Below are 18066 nucleotides of genomic sequence, written 5' to 3'. Positions count from 1 at the left end.
TTGTTTGTGTTGAATTTAAGGAAACAAATTGAGTTGAACATTATTAAACTTAATTTGTTTGTTTAAATTCAACACAAATAAATAGTTTGCAACAGTTCTGCATGCAACATTTTCAGTGAACCATAACACAATCAAGAATCAAAACTATTTACTTCAATCTGCTTATTTATTCACACCACTATGTGGATTGTTTATATTTATTGTTAATTTTTGACTTGATTGCTTAATATATTACTATGGCATGTGAAATGCAACTTATTTATTATGCTGCTATGCCAGTTGCTTATCTATACACAGACTCTGACACTGTATATTATGCTGGATTAATTATGGTTATTTTTTGTGTTTGGTAAAACATTAAACATTAAATGCATGTCTATTTCAGTAAATATTACACAACCACTTCACACAATTACAATGCAATAGGATAAACAATGTATATTTTGTTGGAAAAGACCAGAGTGGCAGAAAAAAATATCACACAACACATAATGAGCTGAAACAAGCCGTTGTGTTTAGTCTTTTCTGTGTTTCTGGAAGCTCATAAAGAGCAAACACAGCTGTGCATCTACTCAGTTCTTCTCAGCTCCACTTCAGTCAAGGTAAGTTTGCATGAGCTACTTGTTATTTTGAACAAAACTCAATCGTTTGTGCAGTTTAACTTTGCACTTTTAAAAGGAAGAGCTGGTAGAGAATATAAAATGAGTTTTACATTCTGACAAGCACAATTCTGTATTAGCCTAAATATAACAATATAGCACAATAACATATATCTGAAGAATAATTCTGAGAAAACCGTTTGGCTGCAGGTCATGTTCGTTTTATAAGAGCTATATTCTCCTGAAAATTTTAATTATGCAGTACACTAAAAACGATTTACAGTACAGTTATTCAATTCAATTCAATTCAGCTTTATTTGTATAGCGCTTTTACAATGTAGATTGTGTCAAAGCAGCTTCACATAAATGGTCATAGTAACTGGAACAGTGTGGTTCAGTAACTGGAACAGTGTGGTTCAGGTTTTAGTGTTTAAGTTCAGTTCAGTTCAGTTTAGCTCAGTTCAGTGTGATTTAATCATTACTGAGAGTTCAAACACTGAAGAGCCAATTCATCGATGCGTAGCTCTATCAATCCTGAACCATGCGAGGCAGTGGCGACAGCGGAGAGGGAAAAAAAACTTCACCTGATGGGAGTGAAGAAAAAAAAAAAAAAAAACATTCCTTTTTGGCGACACAGTGGCTCAGTAGGTAGTGCTGTCACCTTACAGCAAAAAGGTTGCTGGTTTGAGCCTCAGCTGGGTCAGTTGGCATTTCTGTGTGGAGTTTGCATGTTCTTCCTGCGTTTGCGTGGGTTTCCTCTGGGTGCTCCGGTTTCCCCCACAGCTCAAAGACATGTGACACAGGTGAATTAGGTAGGCTAAATTGTCCGTAGTGTATGAGTGCATATGAATGTTTCCCAGAGATGGATTGCAGCTGGAAGGGCATCGGCTGCTTAAAACATATGCTGGATAAGTTAGCGGTTCATTCCACTGTGGCGACCCCAGATTAATAAGGGGACTAAGCTGAAAAGAAAATGAATTCAGCATATGCATATGTATATAGCGGATGCCCTTTCAGCCACAACCCATCACTGGGAAACACCCATACACTCTCATTCACACACATTACAGCCAATTTAGCCATCCAATTCACCTGTACTGCATGTTTTTGGACTGTGGAGGAAACCAGAGCACCGTGAGGAATGCCATGCCAACACGGGGAGAACATGCAAACTCCACACAGAAACGCCAATTGACCCAGCCGGCGCTCGAACCAGTGACCTTATTGCTGTGAGGCGATTGTGCTACCCACTGCACCACCCTGATGCCCACAAAAATACTACTACTAATAATAATAGTAATAATAATAACACTATTGTTATTATTATTATTTATTATTATTATTATTAATAGCAACATATAACTGAAATAACATATTTAATTGGACCTAAAATGTTCAAAATAAATGCAATCATACCAATTTTCATAATGTTTTTTTTTAACAAACAAAAGGATAATAGTAACATTTAACAGTTTAAAACAACAAATATTTCACAATTTGGGGTGTTCCAGCCATGACATAATATTCTTGTAATGTTCATTCATTTTCTTGTCGGCTTAGTCCCTTTATTAATCTGGGGTCGCCACAGCGGAATGAACCGCCAACTTATACAGCAAGTTTTTACGCAGTGGATGCCCTTCCAGCCACACATCCACACACACACACAAATCTACGGACAATTTAGCCAACCGAATTCACCTGTCTTTGGACTGTGGGGGAATCCGGAGTACCCGGAGGAAACCCACGGGAACGCAGGGAGAACATGCAAACTCCACACAGAAACGCCAACTGAGCCGAGGATCGAACCAGCGACCTTCTTGCTGTAAGAAGAAACTGCGCCACTGCGTCGCCCCTTGTAATATGTATAATGTCTATATGTATTATTTACACTTACACCTTGATAATCAGGTAAAAATAAGGTTGAATGTTGTGTGAATATACGCTTTGTTTGAACACTCATTAAACTGGCCTGTTCTGCAGATGACATTTTTCTCAGATTAATCACTAAAGTCATGTGGTGAGCAAACAGTTGAGCAAAGCCTCAGTTTGACATCATCATCATAACACAAGCTCATTAATCATTTCATTACATAACTCTTTCAAAAAGACGGCAACACCAAAGCTCCAATAAAAATTACCAATGTATTAAATCAAAAGGCTGCCGCAAAGCGTGTAACGTTTCAAGCACACCGTCTCTTTCTTTACACTTTTGTCTCTTTTTTTACACTTTTCTTACACATTTGGGTGTATGCCCATAAACATTAAAATGCGCTATATAAATATACATTACATAATATTATCTTAAAACAAAACAATAGAAAAAAGCATGGAGTAAACAAAAACAAAGACTGTGTATTTATGCACCATCAAATGTGGTTATAATGGAAGTCAATGCGGCAAAAGCAGCCACCAACAGTAAATTAAGGAGAAAAACTGAAAATCTAACAATGCATCGAAGACAATGTTGTTACTTATCGTTCACATGTACAAGACTGTGATAAAAGGGAAAAAAATCCAGCTCACAAATACTTCTTATATTTTGAATATACGTCATTTTGTGTGCATTTTTTTTTATCAAATCAGTGACATTACTTGTGAATTTGACAATTAAAGACTTAAAATCCTGTAATTTTCTAAACAATTTAATGGTTTTGATCAGGATTGAGGTTGATTAACAGATGTAGGGGCACACCTTTCGTGCAAATCCTTATGTACCACCTTTTACAGCTTCTATTCCAACAACCAGTGTTTGCAAAAACGAGAGTAAGACCGAATCTCCTTTTAAAAAAGGTTTACTGAAGAAATGCAGGTAAAAAGTTACAATAGACTCGACGAGCTCGGTCAAAAAACTGTGTTGCTTCCAACATCCACGTATGAACTAATGACCTCATGACGTATTACTGTCGGAAGCCAAAATACCAAATTAAAGGTTTTTAAATTATATCAATTACTAAATTATGCATTTTAGATAATACAATCACAGTGAATTCATGTTATATTTAAATATGAATTTTGATCATGTTTTAACCTTTTTAACTAAATTATTATCACAAATGAATTATGCATAACTGGTTCTTACAACAGATTTGTACAAAAACATTTGAAAAAAAATATTTATCTGATGCATTTTTACCGCAGTTTAATTTAGTGGATGTTTTCATCCCAAACATAACAACAGGGTAATACATTTGAAGAGTGCACAAGGGTTAAATGACTTTTTAAAAAATGTACCTGTTCAGTTTGGCTTATTAATATTATAATATGTTTGTCGATTGCTTTATTTCTAAATGCATTCTGTGGTTTCTCTTGGTTTTATTTCTCTGTTTTTTTTTTTTTTATAAATGTTCTCTATGTTTTACTAACTATTATTCTGTACAGCACTTTGGTCAGCCGTGTGGCTGTTTTAAAATGTGCTTTATAAATAAATGAACTTGAACTATTGACCTCGCAGGAAGCCGATTTCCACATTTAAGATTACAAAATAAGCTCTAAACAAAATGATTTGACAAAAAAGGAATGACAGCAAATGTTTTTGTTACTTTAATTTTTATAAATTACTCAAGTTTTATTTGTTATACAATGTTTAACATATTTTTGTCAATCTGACTGATCAGTTCAGATGACTGAAAAAAGTTTAATTGATTGTGCTAAATGTGAACTAAATATAACAGAATATTTTTAGTCAATTTGACAGTTTTTTTTTTGCAAGAAACATCTCATAAATGCATTTGGGACACATCATCAATTCAATTCAATTTAATTTAACTTTATTTTTTATAGCACTTTTACAATGTAGATTGTGTCAAAGCAGCTTCACTGGATCAGGGTAGTTCAGTTTTTAGTGTTTAAGTTCAGTTCAGTTTAGCTCAGTTCAGTGTGGTTTGAAATCATTACTGAGAGTCCAAACACTGAAGAGCAAATTCATCGATGAGTAGCTTTTCAGAACCTGAACCATGCAAGCCAGTGGCGACAGCGGAGAGGGAAAAAACCTTCACTGATAAGAGAGTGAAAAAACCTTGAGAGAAACCAGATTCAGTTCGGCACGACCATTTTAATTTCTCCGCTGGCCAAAAGACTTGTGCAGAGCTGCAGTCTCAGCAGTGGGCTGGAAGCTGGCCTCAGCCCAGGATACATCATCAGTGATGTATCCTAGGATCATTGGGTGTTTCGGGCCTCTCAACATCATACACTCTCACCCAGGTGACCCAGCCGGGGTTGATCAAGTCCTGACTTGTGTCCCAGCAGCAGTCCACGGATCTGCCCTCTTAATCCACAGCCACCTTGTGGCCTTCTCTACTTGCAGATCGAATGGCCCTTTTCTTTGCCACGCCTGTAATGCCAAATCAATTTATTTGACAAAAAAGTTCAGTTGATTGTGATAAATGTGATCTAAATCATTTAAAAAAAAACAAGATTTCTTTACAGTGTAACAAATATGGAATATAAATGAACATAATTTGAATAAAAATATTATTTATTTCATATAATAAAGTCTATGGTATCCAAAACAGTGTGATTACCAGCATTCCTTATTATTTTTTATATACAAAGTTTAACAATATTTTTTGCGAATTTAAATTATGTAAAGGGCGACACGTTGGCTCAGTGGTTTGTACTGTCGCCTCACAGCAAGAAGTTTGCTGGTTCGAGTCTGGGTCAGTTGGCATTTCTGTGAGGAGTTTGCATGTTCTCCCTGTGTTGGTGTGGGTTTCCTCTGGGTGCTCCGGTTAAATGGATTGTAGTGTATGTGTGTGTGTGTGTGTGAATGTGAGAGTGTATATGTGTTTCCTTGTACAGGGTTGTAGCTGGAAGGGCATCCGCTGTGTAAAACATATGCTGGAATAGTTGGCGGTTCATTCAGCTGTGGCGACCCCTGATGAATAAAGGGACTAAGCCGAATGAATGAATGATTACAAAGTACACGCAATGTTTGTTGACAGTTTTCTCTCTTTGCTCAACAGAATGATGAAGGTTCTGCTGTTGGCTCTTGTTCTCGCTCTTGTGTTTGCTGATGGTGGGTTTGCATGTTGAAAGCCAAACTGCAGGTTTCAGTATTACAGCAAACAAGCCTTATCAGAAGACTTTGTTTGTGCAAAACAATAAACTGATGTAAAATATTAATTGCGATGATTCACAATCAGATAACTGTTGCAGGCTCTGCCCTGAAATGCTACAACTGCGTCCCGAATGTCCCCGGAGGATCCTGTGTGACCAAAGAGGAGACGTGTGGATATAAGAAAGACACTTGTGTGTCTGCCAGATTCACCAGTCCTCCCTGTGAGTTTCATATTAATGACTCTGCAAGGTGTTTGCTTTGTACACAGGGCCGGAGTGGGACTCCTTTTTAGCTCTGGAGTTTCAAGCCTTAAACCTGCGGGCTGCATTTTGCTCACGGGGCTGCGAAAAAATAAATAAAAAGAGCGAAGCTGCGGCAAAATAATGAACAAAAAGAGTGAGGCTATGGTCAAATTAACAAATACATGAAAAAAGTGCAACTGCACAGTGTGCAAGCAGCTAGGGACACCGGCCCTTGCGGCCAAAAAACGTACCGGCCCACCGGGAATTCTCCCAGTTCTCCCCAAAAGCCAATCCAGGCCTGGGTGTACATATGACATTTTCTGCACATCTAAAGATATAAATCCAGTTTCCCCCTCAGTCCAAAGACATGCGGAACAGGTGAATTGGAGATAACTAAAACTGGCAGTAGTGTATGTGTGTGTGTGTGTGTGTGTGTGTGTGTGTGTGTGTGTGTGAATGTGAGAGTGTATGTATGTTTCCCAGTATAGGTGGAAGGGCTTCCACTCCGTTAAACATATGCTGGAAAAGTTAGCGGTTTATTCCGCTGTGGTGACCGCTGATAATCAGGGTCTACGCCAAATGAAAATGAATGAACATGACTTTGTTTCAGATTTGAAGACATTGGCACTGCACGACCAACATTACACCTGATACAAACATTCATGGTTTCAGTAATTTCACTTGTATGTACCGTAAAAAGAAGTTGCCAAAAATAAGTTGAATCAAATTAACTATATCATGTCAACTTATTAAACACCTATTAAACACACAGATTCCTTTGTATAATTAGCACTTCTTGTGTGTATTGCCTCCTCTTGTTGAATTGCTGAGTGCCCCTACTAAAAAAAAACAGCTTTAACCAGCTGGTGGGCTGATTTTAGCTGGCCATTCAGGCTGGTTTTAGAGGGGTTCTGGCCCCTTTCAGGCTGGTTTCCAGCCTGGTCTTAGCTGGTTCGGTACACTTGAGTAGTTACAGGAGTCCAGTCATGATGAGGGGTTATAAAATTGCAATATATAAAGTTGAGCCACGGTCAGTTAAAAACATTTCAAAACAGTTTTGATGTAACACGCTCACAACAGTAGATTGTTGCGATATTTCTATCTTCCCTTTATTCAGGATTAGAGTGAGGATGAAATGATTTAAAGGAACAGTTCACCAAAAAATGGAAATCTATTAATTTACTCACACTTGAGTGGCTACAAACCTTTATGTTTCTTTATTATGTTAAACACAAAAGATGTTATTTTGAAGAATGTTAGGAACAGGTAACTATTGACTTCTATAGAAGAAAAAAACTAATGGAAGTCAATGGTTACGGGTTACCAGCATTTTGCAAAATATCTTGATTTTTATAATTTTTTTTATTTGATTTATTTATTTTCGAACAAAAGTATCATACATAAAATTTCATTAACAAAAATAAAAACATTTCAACATGGTCAAAAATGGAGCGGGATGAAGCAAAAGCTTATTATTCTCCCACCCCATACATCATTCGCTTATTACTTAAACTTATTTATTCTTGTACCTATCTCTTCTTTTTACATGACACATATTTGATCCTTTTGGCATCTTTGACAAATAATTCGTTTGATTCCATTTGTACCTTTTCATTTTTTAACATAGAGCCAAAGAAATAAAAGAGAAAAAAATACATAGTACTTCAAAATAGAAAAAGGAAACAACAACAACAACAACAACAACATAGTACAGCAAATAGCCATTAATTAAATTTTCATCATACCTTTCTCCTTTTATCCTTTTCAATCACCTTCATCATTATATTCCTTTATTAATATATATTTATACAGTTTTTTTTAATTGATTAATATCCTGACGTTGTTTTAGAGTCTGATCTAGACTGTTCCATAGTTTTACACCACGTACAGACATATACAAACTTTTAAAGTTGTTCTTGTTTTCAACCTCCTAAAATTTAGTTCTTCTCTCAGGTTATATCCCCCTTGTCGTTCTTCAAAAAACTTTTGTAGACATTTCAGAAGTAGTTTATTCCTAGCTTTAAACATAAATTGTGCTGTTTTAAACTTAACCAACTCATTGAACTTAAGTATCTTTAATTTAAATAATAAAGGATTTGTATGCGCTAAATACCCGACATGTTCTATTAGTCGAATTACTTTTTTCTGCATTGTACATATGGAGCGTAAATTAGATTTATATGTATTCCCCCAAATTTCAACACAATAACTCATGTATGGCAACATAGGTGTGTTATATAATATATACATTGATTTATTGTCCAGGATAAATCTTGCTTTACACACTATTGCTACAGTTTTCACTAATTTTGATATCACATTATTTATTTGCGGTTTCCAACTAATTTTATGATCCAATACAACACCAAGAAACTTAATTGCATACACTCTTTCTATAACTTCATTATCAATTTGTAAATCTATATTATAACTACTTTTTAATTTCCCAAATAACATAAGCAGAAAGAAAGAAACTCACACCAGTTCAGTACAAGTGAACGGTGTGTAAATAATGACCTTTATTGCTAAAACTGTGCAAATCTGTTCAAAAGAAACATTTTGAATCAGCATCATGCAATTCTTGCTTGAAATACACCCTAAGGATTTACACAAATACAAAGAGTTAGTGAGGTATTTGTTCTTTGAAATGCATTAATATAAACAAGTGCACTAATTCACTGTAATTTCCTTTGACTTTCCTTTAGTTGGCTACTTCCGGAGATGCATTAGCATGGCGGATTGCATGATTCTTCAGTCCAGTACCTCGATTAAGGCCAAGTGCTGTCAGACTGACCTGTGCAATACACCCATCATTTAAAATTAAATACAAAAATTATGCAAACTGGTGGAATTTAAAGGAAATGTTCACCCAAAAACTAAAAATTCTGTCATCATTTACTCACCCTTCACTTATTCCAAACTAGTTTGAGTTTTGTTTTAAAGAGCCCATATTATACATGAAATAGGGTCATATCCTGGTTGTAAGGGTCTCCAACAACAGTCTAATATGCATGCAAGGTCAAAAAACACCTTCATGGTCTTATAATCTGCATTTATTTTTACCTAATTATCCCAGCGACTCCCGTATGAATCGTCCAGTGATTCATTTGTTCCCAAACCCCTCCTTAGCGCAAAGCTAATCTGCGCTGATTGGACCGATGACAGTCTGTCACGATTGGTCGACTGCCTTCAGTCAGAGAATGAAATGCCCAACAGCTAATCAGCAATATAAAAGTAATCACAGTTCATACACGCTCTATGGTGTAGGCGTGGATTTTAGCTGCCACACACACACAAACACACACACACCTCTGGACGACAACGCTCCCGCTTCCGCCCACACCCGCCAGGTTTTAGCCTGAACCCGACCGCTCCCGCTTATATTTAGAATTTCTTGTCCCGGTGCCCGGCCCGACCCGCCCCGTTTTCTGCCCCGCCGCGCCCGATTCCGCTAAAGAGCGGGGGAGAACATAACCGAAAAACCGAAAAAAATCACCCAGCTAAACAGTCCAGAGACAGCCAGACAGAGCTCCCTCTCTCTCATACGCGCGCGTGCGCACTAACACATACACACAAGCGCCAAGCAGACACACAGGCAGGCAAAGCTCTCTGTCTCATTCGCATAGCAATATCCACGATATTGCTAGACAGCCCGCTCCCGTCCCAAATTAAACCCGTTACCGACCGCTCCCGCGATTGATTCGGAAATTTATTCCCGCGCCGCAGAAATCTGGCGCGGGGACAGCCGCGGGAATGCAGACCTCTACCACGGAGCTCCGTAAACAAACAGCACGCGTCGCGTTTTTAAAGTGACTTTGCATGCGATAAGAGAATATAGCCAGTTAACCTGATACAGTACACGCGGTTACAAGTAACAAATCACAACTAAATACATTTGCAAGCTAGAGTCAACAAGGCAACTTTAATCGCACGTACTTACACTTGAGAAATGGAGGAAGAAACTCATCCTGACGTCCATCAGTAAGTTACTCTTTACTGATCCTTCCTTTAACAAACGCAAATGAAGTATTCTTTGTAGCATGTAGTTTCCAGAAGTTTCCAACTGCTTGGCTATAATGCTGAGGTTTCATCTCTGGGTAGAGAATCGATAATGTCCATCTGCAGTGTGACGTCAATCGACCGGCATGTTTGTGTGCGTGTGTTTGTGGGTGTGTGTGTGTGTGTGTGTCTGGGTTTCTGCGTCAGAGGGCGGGGCCTCAGGTTTGAAATCTCCCGGGTTTGCGCGTGCACGTGAATAACTTGGTTTCGTTCGTACGTCATGGCGAAACACCTAATGAATCGGTATCAAGGCGACTCGTTTGAAGCACTATGAGTCGACTCTTTTATAGATGAATCAACCGTTTTAAACACTGTACACTAACAGATTTAAGCCTTAGCTGGATACTTCACTTCACTTAGAGCTGTGTTACACAATACATGGAGGGGAATTTTCAAAAACCCATAATATGGGCTCTTTAATGTTGAACAGAAATGAAGAAATTTTGAAGAATGTTGGAAAGTGGTAGCTATTGACTTCTATGGCATTTGTTTTTCCTATATGGATGTCATTGGCTGTGTTTTATTCATCAGAATATCTTGTTTTGTCTTCAAAAGAAGGTGTGCATAAATCAACCCAGGCTCATTCCGATTACGTACCCCTATATACATTTCTGGAGATCACCAAATACGTCCTCGGAGGTACATGTTTTGCAGTTTTTGTTTTCGCGAATCCACCAGAGGCCGCTGTGTACACTTTTTGAGATCTCAAATTTCTCTTGCGAGTGCCATTCGCACCTGCTGTTCTCGCGTAAATCCACCAGAGGCCGCTGTCGACTGACTGACTGACCAACCAACCGATACACCCACTCACCCCCTTTCCTAAACCCAACTGATAGTGTTTTATAAAAGCACAAATTGACCAGCGCCTACCCACTTTACTAAACTCAACCAAGTGTTTTAAAAGCAATCCAGAAAAAGAAAAAAAAACATTTTCACCATGTTTTCAGATTTTACCACATTCTCACCCTGCTATTTTCTCGTTTATTTTATTTTTTGGCTTTCATTTTCTTTCATTTTCATTTTGTTTGCTGGACTCGAACCCCACTGTCACTGTCCTCTATGCATCTCAAGTACGCTGACGTTCATTGCGAGCCACAGAGCAAACTGTTAACAGAGGGAAAGCCGTCCATAAGGAGGTAAGCGGTCAGCTTTTAAGCCTACAAAGGAACAGCACCATTCTGTCCTGTAGCGTCCATTCTAAAGACAAAATTCAGCCATACGTACTTCTGGCTTCATAATTTGCTCCTCCAGAAATGTATATAGGGCTATGTTGTCAGAATGAGCCTATATTGGCATAGATGATTGTTAAACAAATTCGAATGAGGTTGAACTGATTCTGTGGCCAAATTTCACCACACAAATAAACAGGTTGCATGAATAAAGTGTTGCTTGATTTTGTAAAGGATGTGATTTTGTCATCGCCAATGTTGTTTTTGTGTTTCATCATCTGCGTCTGTTTGTTCGTTTGTAGTATAATGAACAAATCATAGATGAAATTTCACTTAATACTGTTATCAGTTTATACAAACAGCAGATTAAAATATGATAACAGAGAAAAGAGTCTTTCATAGCAGAATTGGAAAAACCCAGAACAGAACACAACAATAAGGTTGCACAACCCCACGGACCAGAGTAAACCAACAAAAGCGACACTTATATCCTGAACTTCAAGCCAAGAACACACACACACACACACACACACACACACACACACACGTAACAATGTGTGTCATTGTCTGGTTAATTCCAGATTCTTTGGCATTAATTCAATATGGAATTTCCACACATCAAAGACTCCCAGAAATGAGGCAACAGTACAGTATATAAAGCACAAACACAGGAGTCTGAGTATTGACTTCAGATCTGCTTCACAGTCAAGGTGAGTTTACACATTATTATGAGACTTACATCTGTATTTAGTGAAATTGAACACTTTTATTTTATAATATTCTTATTGACTATAGAGTAATATTGTTCTTCACTTGGTTTAAATCTTCCGATGACGCTGCCGTACAAAGTTTACTATATGAGCATATCGATATTAGTGTTATGTACAAGTCAGAAATTAGTCAGTTTGTTAATTGAGGTGCTAAAAATAAGCTAAAAGCAAATACTAAAAAAACAGAAGAGATGGTATTTGACCCAAAATGCATAGGTGATCATCTTCAAGTGGTTGTGCACGACCATCCTTAGTCAGAGCCATTACTCAATCAGATACCTATAAATACTTGGGCACTTACATTGACAGTTCTTTCACATAGAGAGGGTTTGCTCTTGTTTACACCAGAGATTTTATTTCAGTCACACTTTATTTTGATGGTCTGTGTGTTGAATGAAGTTTTTTTTTCTTTTCTTTTTTTACAGCACTTCAAGTTAAGCCATTTTAAGAAAAGAAAAACAGTCAAATATTTTTTTTTTACAGATTTATCATAATGTGTGCGGTAGAGGGTTAGATATAATATCACAGAGGGGTTTGGCAACCTACTGTATCTGTACAGTGTAAATCTAAGTTGATGCATCTCCTAAAGATAGGACGGAAAATTGTTGGGCATGATGAATATTTTAATCTTCAAGTTTTTATGAGAATTGTGTCCTCAATCAAGTGGAAAAGATTCTGAACGATCCAACTCATTTTTTATTTTAGACACTATGAACTGCTTCCCTCTGGTAGGAGATATAGAGTCCCTAAGTGTAGGTTAAACCGATATAAGTATTCCTTTGTACCAGTTTCAGTGGGTTTACTTAACAAGAGTATATCTTTATTAGCCGTATAATTATTATAACTACTGGACTTTGTATTGTTTTTATTGTTATTTTTATTGAATGTCTGCAGCAATATGGTGATGCCCATAACAGATTTCCTGTCAAGGACAATAAAGTTTTACTACTACTACCATATATTTGTATGGTGCATCCGGAAAGTATTCATAGAGCTTCACTTTTACACATTTTATTTTATGTTACAGCCTTATTCAAGAATGGATTAAATTCATCTATTTCCTCAACATTCTACACACAATACCCCATACAGACAATGTGAGAAAAGAGTTTTTGAAATTGTTGCAAATTTAATAAAAAAAACCCAAAAAACTGAAAATCACATGTACAGAAGAATTCACAGCCGTTACTCAATACTTTGTTGATGCACCTTTGGCAGTGATTAAAGCCTTAAGTCTTTTTAAATATGATGCCACAAGCTTGGCACACCTGTCTTTGGGAATTTTTGCCCATTCCTCTTTGCAGTACCTCTCAAGCTCTATCAGGTTGGATGGGAAGTGACAGTGTACAGCCATTTTGAGATCTCCCCAGAGATGTTCAATTAGGATTTAGGTCTAGGCTCTGGCTGGGCCAATCAAGGACATTCACCGAGTTGTTGTGAAGCCACTTCATTGATATTTTGGCGGATGATGGTCGCTGACAAGGAAGTGCAGATCCAAATGCAGGATTATTGGGAGAATGGTCAGGCAAGCAACGGTCAATATAGGGGTAAACAGATGTATGCAGGCAAATACAGAGTCGTACTTAAATACACAGGTGATAGGTCAGTACAGGTAGGAAGCAATCAACACAAACAAACAAACAAGCAAGGCGAGGATCAAAACCAGCAAGGCATGTTTTAAACTATTGATCCGCCACATTAAAGACAAACAAAGTTACTAATTGTTTACATTTCCTAATGAATTTGAGGGATTTTACAAGACAAGACTTTGTTTCTTATTGAAAGATACGAAAATCGATACGAAATTCAAGCCCCGCCCATTTGGAAACAATTGAACCCCCCTGGCCCCGCCCACAAACACTGTAGCAGAACCCCCGGTTGAATCATGTGGCATAGACGCTGTGCTCTGAAGTGTGAGGGAAATTTAGTGTTATTTTCTTTACCCAAAGATAAGGCTATGAAGAGTCAGTGTTGAAGTTTATTTTAGCAAAAATACCTCAGCATTATAGCCCTGCCTTGTGCTGTTACCATCATTTTTCTGATGAGTGCTTCAGCAATCTACATGCTTATAACGGGGGATTCGTCGGGTTAAAGGAAGGATCAGAAAAGGCTATTGATGTATGGAACTTTGTCAGAGCTTGACAGGAACTTTACAGTACACAGTTCATAGATCAGTTTATTTCCCCATTTCACAAGTGTAAATAACTTAAGTGCGATTAAAATATGTATTTAATTGTGTTTTGTTACTTGTAACCTCTTGCACTGTATCAGGTTAACTCTTTATATTCTCATATCGCGTCTTAAACCACGTTGAAATTGAGACGCATGCTGCTTTGTTTAAGGATTTAAATGCGTTTGTGAGCTCGCGATCTACTGCCGTTTGTCGTGGCTATGGCCACCGTCAGCTGTTCCTACACACTTGCGGTGGTCAAGTTTCAAAATAGTTCAGCTTTTGCCACTGTGTGGAGTAATACTGAATGTGTGTCACTGTTTTTACTTATTGTTTATAATGGAGTAATTTGCTGGTGTTTAACTGCATTGCTTTAATGCACTCCTGCATTAGACTCACACATACACTCTGCTCTCTGACTACTTCAAAACTGTTGATGAGCTGTGCTGGGCATTTCTCTCTGTCTCATGCTGAGCGCAGTCGACCAATCACAACAGACCGGGTCATCAGACCAAACAGTGCAGATTAGCATCTCGCTAAGGAGGAGTTTGGGAACAAATGAATCACTGAACAAATAATATGGGAGTTGTTAGGATAATTAGGTAAAAAAATAAATGCTTATTATAAGACAATGAAAGTGTTTTCTGACCTTAAATGCATATCAAACCGTTGTTGGAGACCCCAAAACCAAAATATGACCTTTTTAATGCATAATAGTGTTTGATGGAAAGCCTGAATTAAACTATAAGCAAATATATCACTCAATAAAATGTAGACATCTAACATATTCATAAACACTATGACTGATCAGGTCTATTTTGGATTTTCCTCAACAGAATGATGAAGGTTCTGCTGCTGGCTCTTGTTCTCGCACTGGTGTTTGCGAATGGTAAGTTAAAGTCAAGCTGATTTACTTTTACAGAACAGTCACTATGAAAAATCAGTTTAAACTGCTGCATCAATGATAACCCAAATTAAATTTTACTGCTATAATAATAACTGCTTTATATCTGCAACAGGCTCCTCCTTGATATGTAACAGATGTGTCCCCTCCAGACCTGGAGGAAGTTGTGTGACCACTAAAGAAACCTGTGGCTATAAACAAGACACGTGTGTATCTGCCAGGTTCACCATACAACCCTGTGAGTATGTGCTTTTATTGTGAAGAAAAATGCAGAGAAATCTCCTCAGGTGTTTGCATTTAGATGTTAATAACCAAACACCTCTTTGTAAAAGTTCACATTGGCGTTGCGGATGAGGTGTAATGCGGAAAATATGATTATAATGTTTTCCAGCTGGTTTGATGTTAATTAACAGTCATTCAAACATCTTTTCGAAGCCTCTCCACTTAACAGTCGGTCTTGGCGTCCACCATCTTTGTAGTTTGTTTACACTTTTTAGCCACATTAGTAGTTCTAATCGAATTCACATCCATGACCACAGCCATGTCACCCTGCAGCCCAAGACTGGTTACTCACTGAAGCTAAGCAGGGCTGAGTCTGGTCAGTACCTGGATGGGAGACCACTAGGGAACACTAGGTTGCTGTTGGAAGTGGTGTTAGTAAGGCCAGCAGAGGGCGCTCAACCTGTCTTCTGTGTGAGTCCTAAGTCCAGTAAAAGTGAAGGGGACACTACACTGTCAGTGAGTGCCGTCTTTCGGATTAGATGTTAAACCGAGGTTCTGACTCTCTGTGGTCATTAAAAATCCCATGGCACTTCTCTTGTAAGAGCAGGGGTGTAACCCCGGTGGCCTGGCCAAAGTCCCTCTATCGGCCCTTACGATCAAGGCCTTCCAATCATCCCCTTCCACCGAATTGGCTCTATCACTGTCTCCACTCCACCAATAGCTGGTTTGTGGTGAGCGCACTGGCGCCGTTGTCCTGTGGCTGCCGTCGCATCATCCAAGTGGATGCTGCACACTGGTGGTGGTGTGGAGAGACACAATAAATGCGCTATATAAATACACATTACATTAAATTACATTACATCCAATGCGCAATGTATTGGAAGCAATACTTGATATAGTTATGATTGTTATATTACTGTTAGGGTTAGGGTGGGGCAATTTTAATGGGTAATTTATGAAATAATACACAATTCTTGTTAACTTCCAACCACACCTGGGGGCTGTTTCATAAACCAAGCTTACAGAAAAAGCAAGGCTTATTTTAGTAAGTCACATTTGTTAATGACAAATTCTGTTTCATAAATAAAATTTACGATAGTTCAGACTCAGTTACTCTGGCAGCTTATGCTGGGAAACTAGCCTGGCCCAGGGCAGGTTAACTCTTAGGTTAAGTCTTAAGTTCATGCTTAAAGTAATGTTAACATTCACCTGCTGTAATTTGATGCTATTTTATTTCATTTTATTTACTCTTAATATTAAAGCTTTATAGTCACTTAATAGTATATATATATATATATATATATATATATATATATATATATATATATATATATACACCAAACATCCTTTAGAATAGAACGATATATAGAGGAATTACCAACCTACGTCACACATGACAGACACCTCACCCCCGTCAAAGAGCATAGAATCCCCAAGAGGCGACACTATAGTGCGATTTGGGAATAGCCACTAGATGGCGCGGCGGCCATTTTGGAATGAAAACTCTAATAGAACAACAAGGCAAGGCAAGTTTATTTATATAGCACATTTCACACACAATGGCAATTCAAAGTGCTTTACATAAACAAGAATAAAAGAAACAGGTATCAGAAAAATAAAAACAAATAATAAAAATTATAAAAAAAAAACAAAAACAGGTAAAATGTGACCTTAGCAACAACAGCATATTATAAGTCTGTAAAATAAACTATTAAAAGTGCTGATGTTTGTGATAGTAAGTGTTGTATTGTCGTCTTACCGATTGTATAAATAAATAAATAAAAAACCAAGCAGCTGCTTGCCATCGTGAAAGCAATAAGATCCAATGTACAGCCGATCACTTTCACTCCAAAATGGCGGACTCCGGGGCTGCTGCTGGGCGCTGCTATTGCAATGGAACGTTCTCTTGAGTGACGCCTCTTGGTCATTCTTAGCTCTTTGCCCCCGTTAGCAATCCCACCAATGTGTTATTTTTTAAATGCTTCTACTTTTAGAATTTAGCATGTTTAGAATACCTTTGCAACTGCGTAGGAACACCTTAGCAACAACATAATTCCTTTGTGTGGTAACAAATCAGAAACAAGTCTGATATTGAATACTGCAGCAGAGTAAAGTCTAGATAGGATACAGCAGCAGATCACTACATCAATATAACAATTTATGTGACAATGTACAACAATAATATTTACAGTACTGTGCAGGTTGCAGTAGATGGTAATTAAATACAATTAATTAAATAATTTGAATAATACTTGGTATAATTACTGTTTTTACATTACTGTGATGGCTGGGTTTAGGGTCTGGGTGGGCGTAGGTGTTAATAAAATACAATAAATTGGTAATTTAATATATAATATGAATAATTCTTGTGAACTTCCAGCCACAGCTGTATCCCTTAACAACCAGTCAGAACACCATTTTCACTTTGATGTTTTTTGTCATTCCTCTAGATTCCTACTTCCGTAGGTGCATCAGCATGGCAGACTGCATAATTCTTCAGTCCAGTCCCCATATATCGGCCAGATGCTGTCAGACGGACCGCTGCAATTAAACAATCCATCATCTAAACACAGAACTTACAGGAAAATACAAACTGGTGGCATTTAAAAAGTGCATATATCAAATCATTAATCTGTAGAATTATGTAGTAACACAACTTTAAATTAATGTTTAATTACAGGATGTTGTAAAGCATTTAAATTAGAACTTGGGTGATTGTACGGGCACATAATGACTGTATGATTGAATGTTAATACAATTTCAATTTTTCAAAAATGTTCAAAAATGCATGAATAAAATGTTGAATTAAAGGTGCAGTAGGTGATTGTCTTCAGAAACATGTTTTGTTGTGCTGGTTGAAGGTCTCTTCACATTC

The 18066-nt window shown here is 37.6% G+C and overlaps 2 protein-coding genes across 3 annotated transcripts; both read left to right on the top strand.

Annotated features, from left to right (window-relative positions):
• The first annotated feature begins 463 nt into the window (after nt 1-463).
• ly97.2 (lymphocyte antigen 97, tandem duplicate 2) lies at nt 464-11338 on the top strand. The gene is made up of 4 exons (XM_087241618.1): nt 464-602; nt 5561-5613; nt 5754-5876; nt 8603-11338. The coding sequence occupies exons 2-4, from the start codon at nt 5562-5564 to the stop codon at nt 8713-8715; spliced, it is 288 nt and encodes a 95-aa protein (XP_087097744.1). The 5' UTR covers nt 464-602; nt 5561; the 3' UTR covers nt 8716-11338.
• Nucleotides 11339-11812: 474 nt separating this feature from the next.
• thfp5 (three-finger protein 5) lies at nt 11813-18028 on the top strand. Of its 2 annotated transcripts, none has more exon segments than NM_001172308.3 (4): nt 11813-11835; nt 14902-14954; nt 15085-15207; nt 17642-18028. In NM_001172308.3, coding segments are annotated over 3 exon segments (276 nt in total). In that variant the 5' UTR covers nt 11813-11835; nt 14902; the 3' UTR covers nt 17743-18028.
• The last annotated feature ends 38 nt before the right edge of the window (nt 18029-18066 follow it).

This window comes from Danio rerio, chromosome 2 (assembly GCF_052040795.2).
Source record: "Danio rerio strain M-AB ecotype USA chromosome 2, GRCz13ab, whole genome shotgun sequence".
NCBI classification, from domain to species: domain Eukaryota; kingdom Metazoa; phylum Chordata; class Actinopteri; order Cypriniformes; family Danionidae; genus Danio; species Danio rerio.
Note: the sequence above shows the minus strand (reverse complement) of the source record. Positions and strands in the feature narration are given on the sequence as shown.

Excerpts from the sequence above, each read along its gene's own strand:
- thfp5 (XM_087238406.1), top strand. The coding sequence starts at position 14,903 with ATGATGAAGGTTCTGCTGCTGGCTCTTGTTCTCGCACTGGTGTTTGCG. Across the intron at positions 14,955-15,084 it reads CGCACTGGTGTTTGCGAATG|GCTCCTCCTTGATATGTAAC; the intron begins GTAAGTTAAAGT and ends TATCTGCAACAG. Across the intron at positions 15,208-17,641 it reads CAGGTTCACCATACAACCCT|ATTCCTACTTCCGTAGGTGC; the intron begins GTGAGTATGTGC and ends TCATTCCTCTAG.
- ly97.2 (XM_087241618.1), top strand. The coding sequence starts at position 5,562 with ATGATGAAGGTTCTGCTGTTGGCTCTTGTTCTCGCTCTTGTGTTTGCT. Across the intron at positions 5,614-5,753 it reads CGCTCTTGTGTTTGCTGATG|GCTCTGCCCTGAAATGCTAC; the intron begins GTGGGTTTGCAT and ends TAACTGTTGCAG. Across the intron at positions 5,877-8,602 it reads CAGATTCACCAGTCCTCCCT|TTGGCTACTTCCGGAGATGC; the intron begins GTGAGTTTCATA and ends ACTTTCCTTTAG.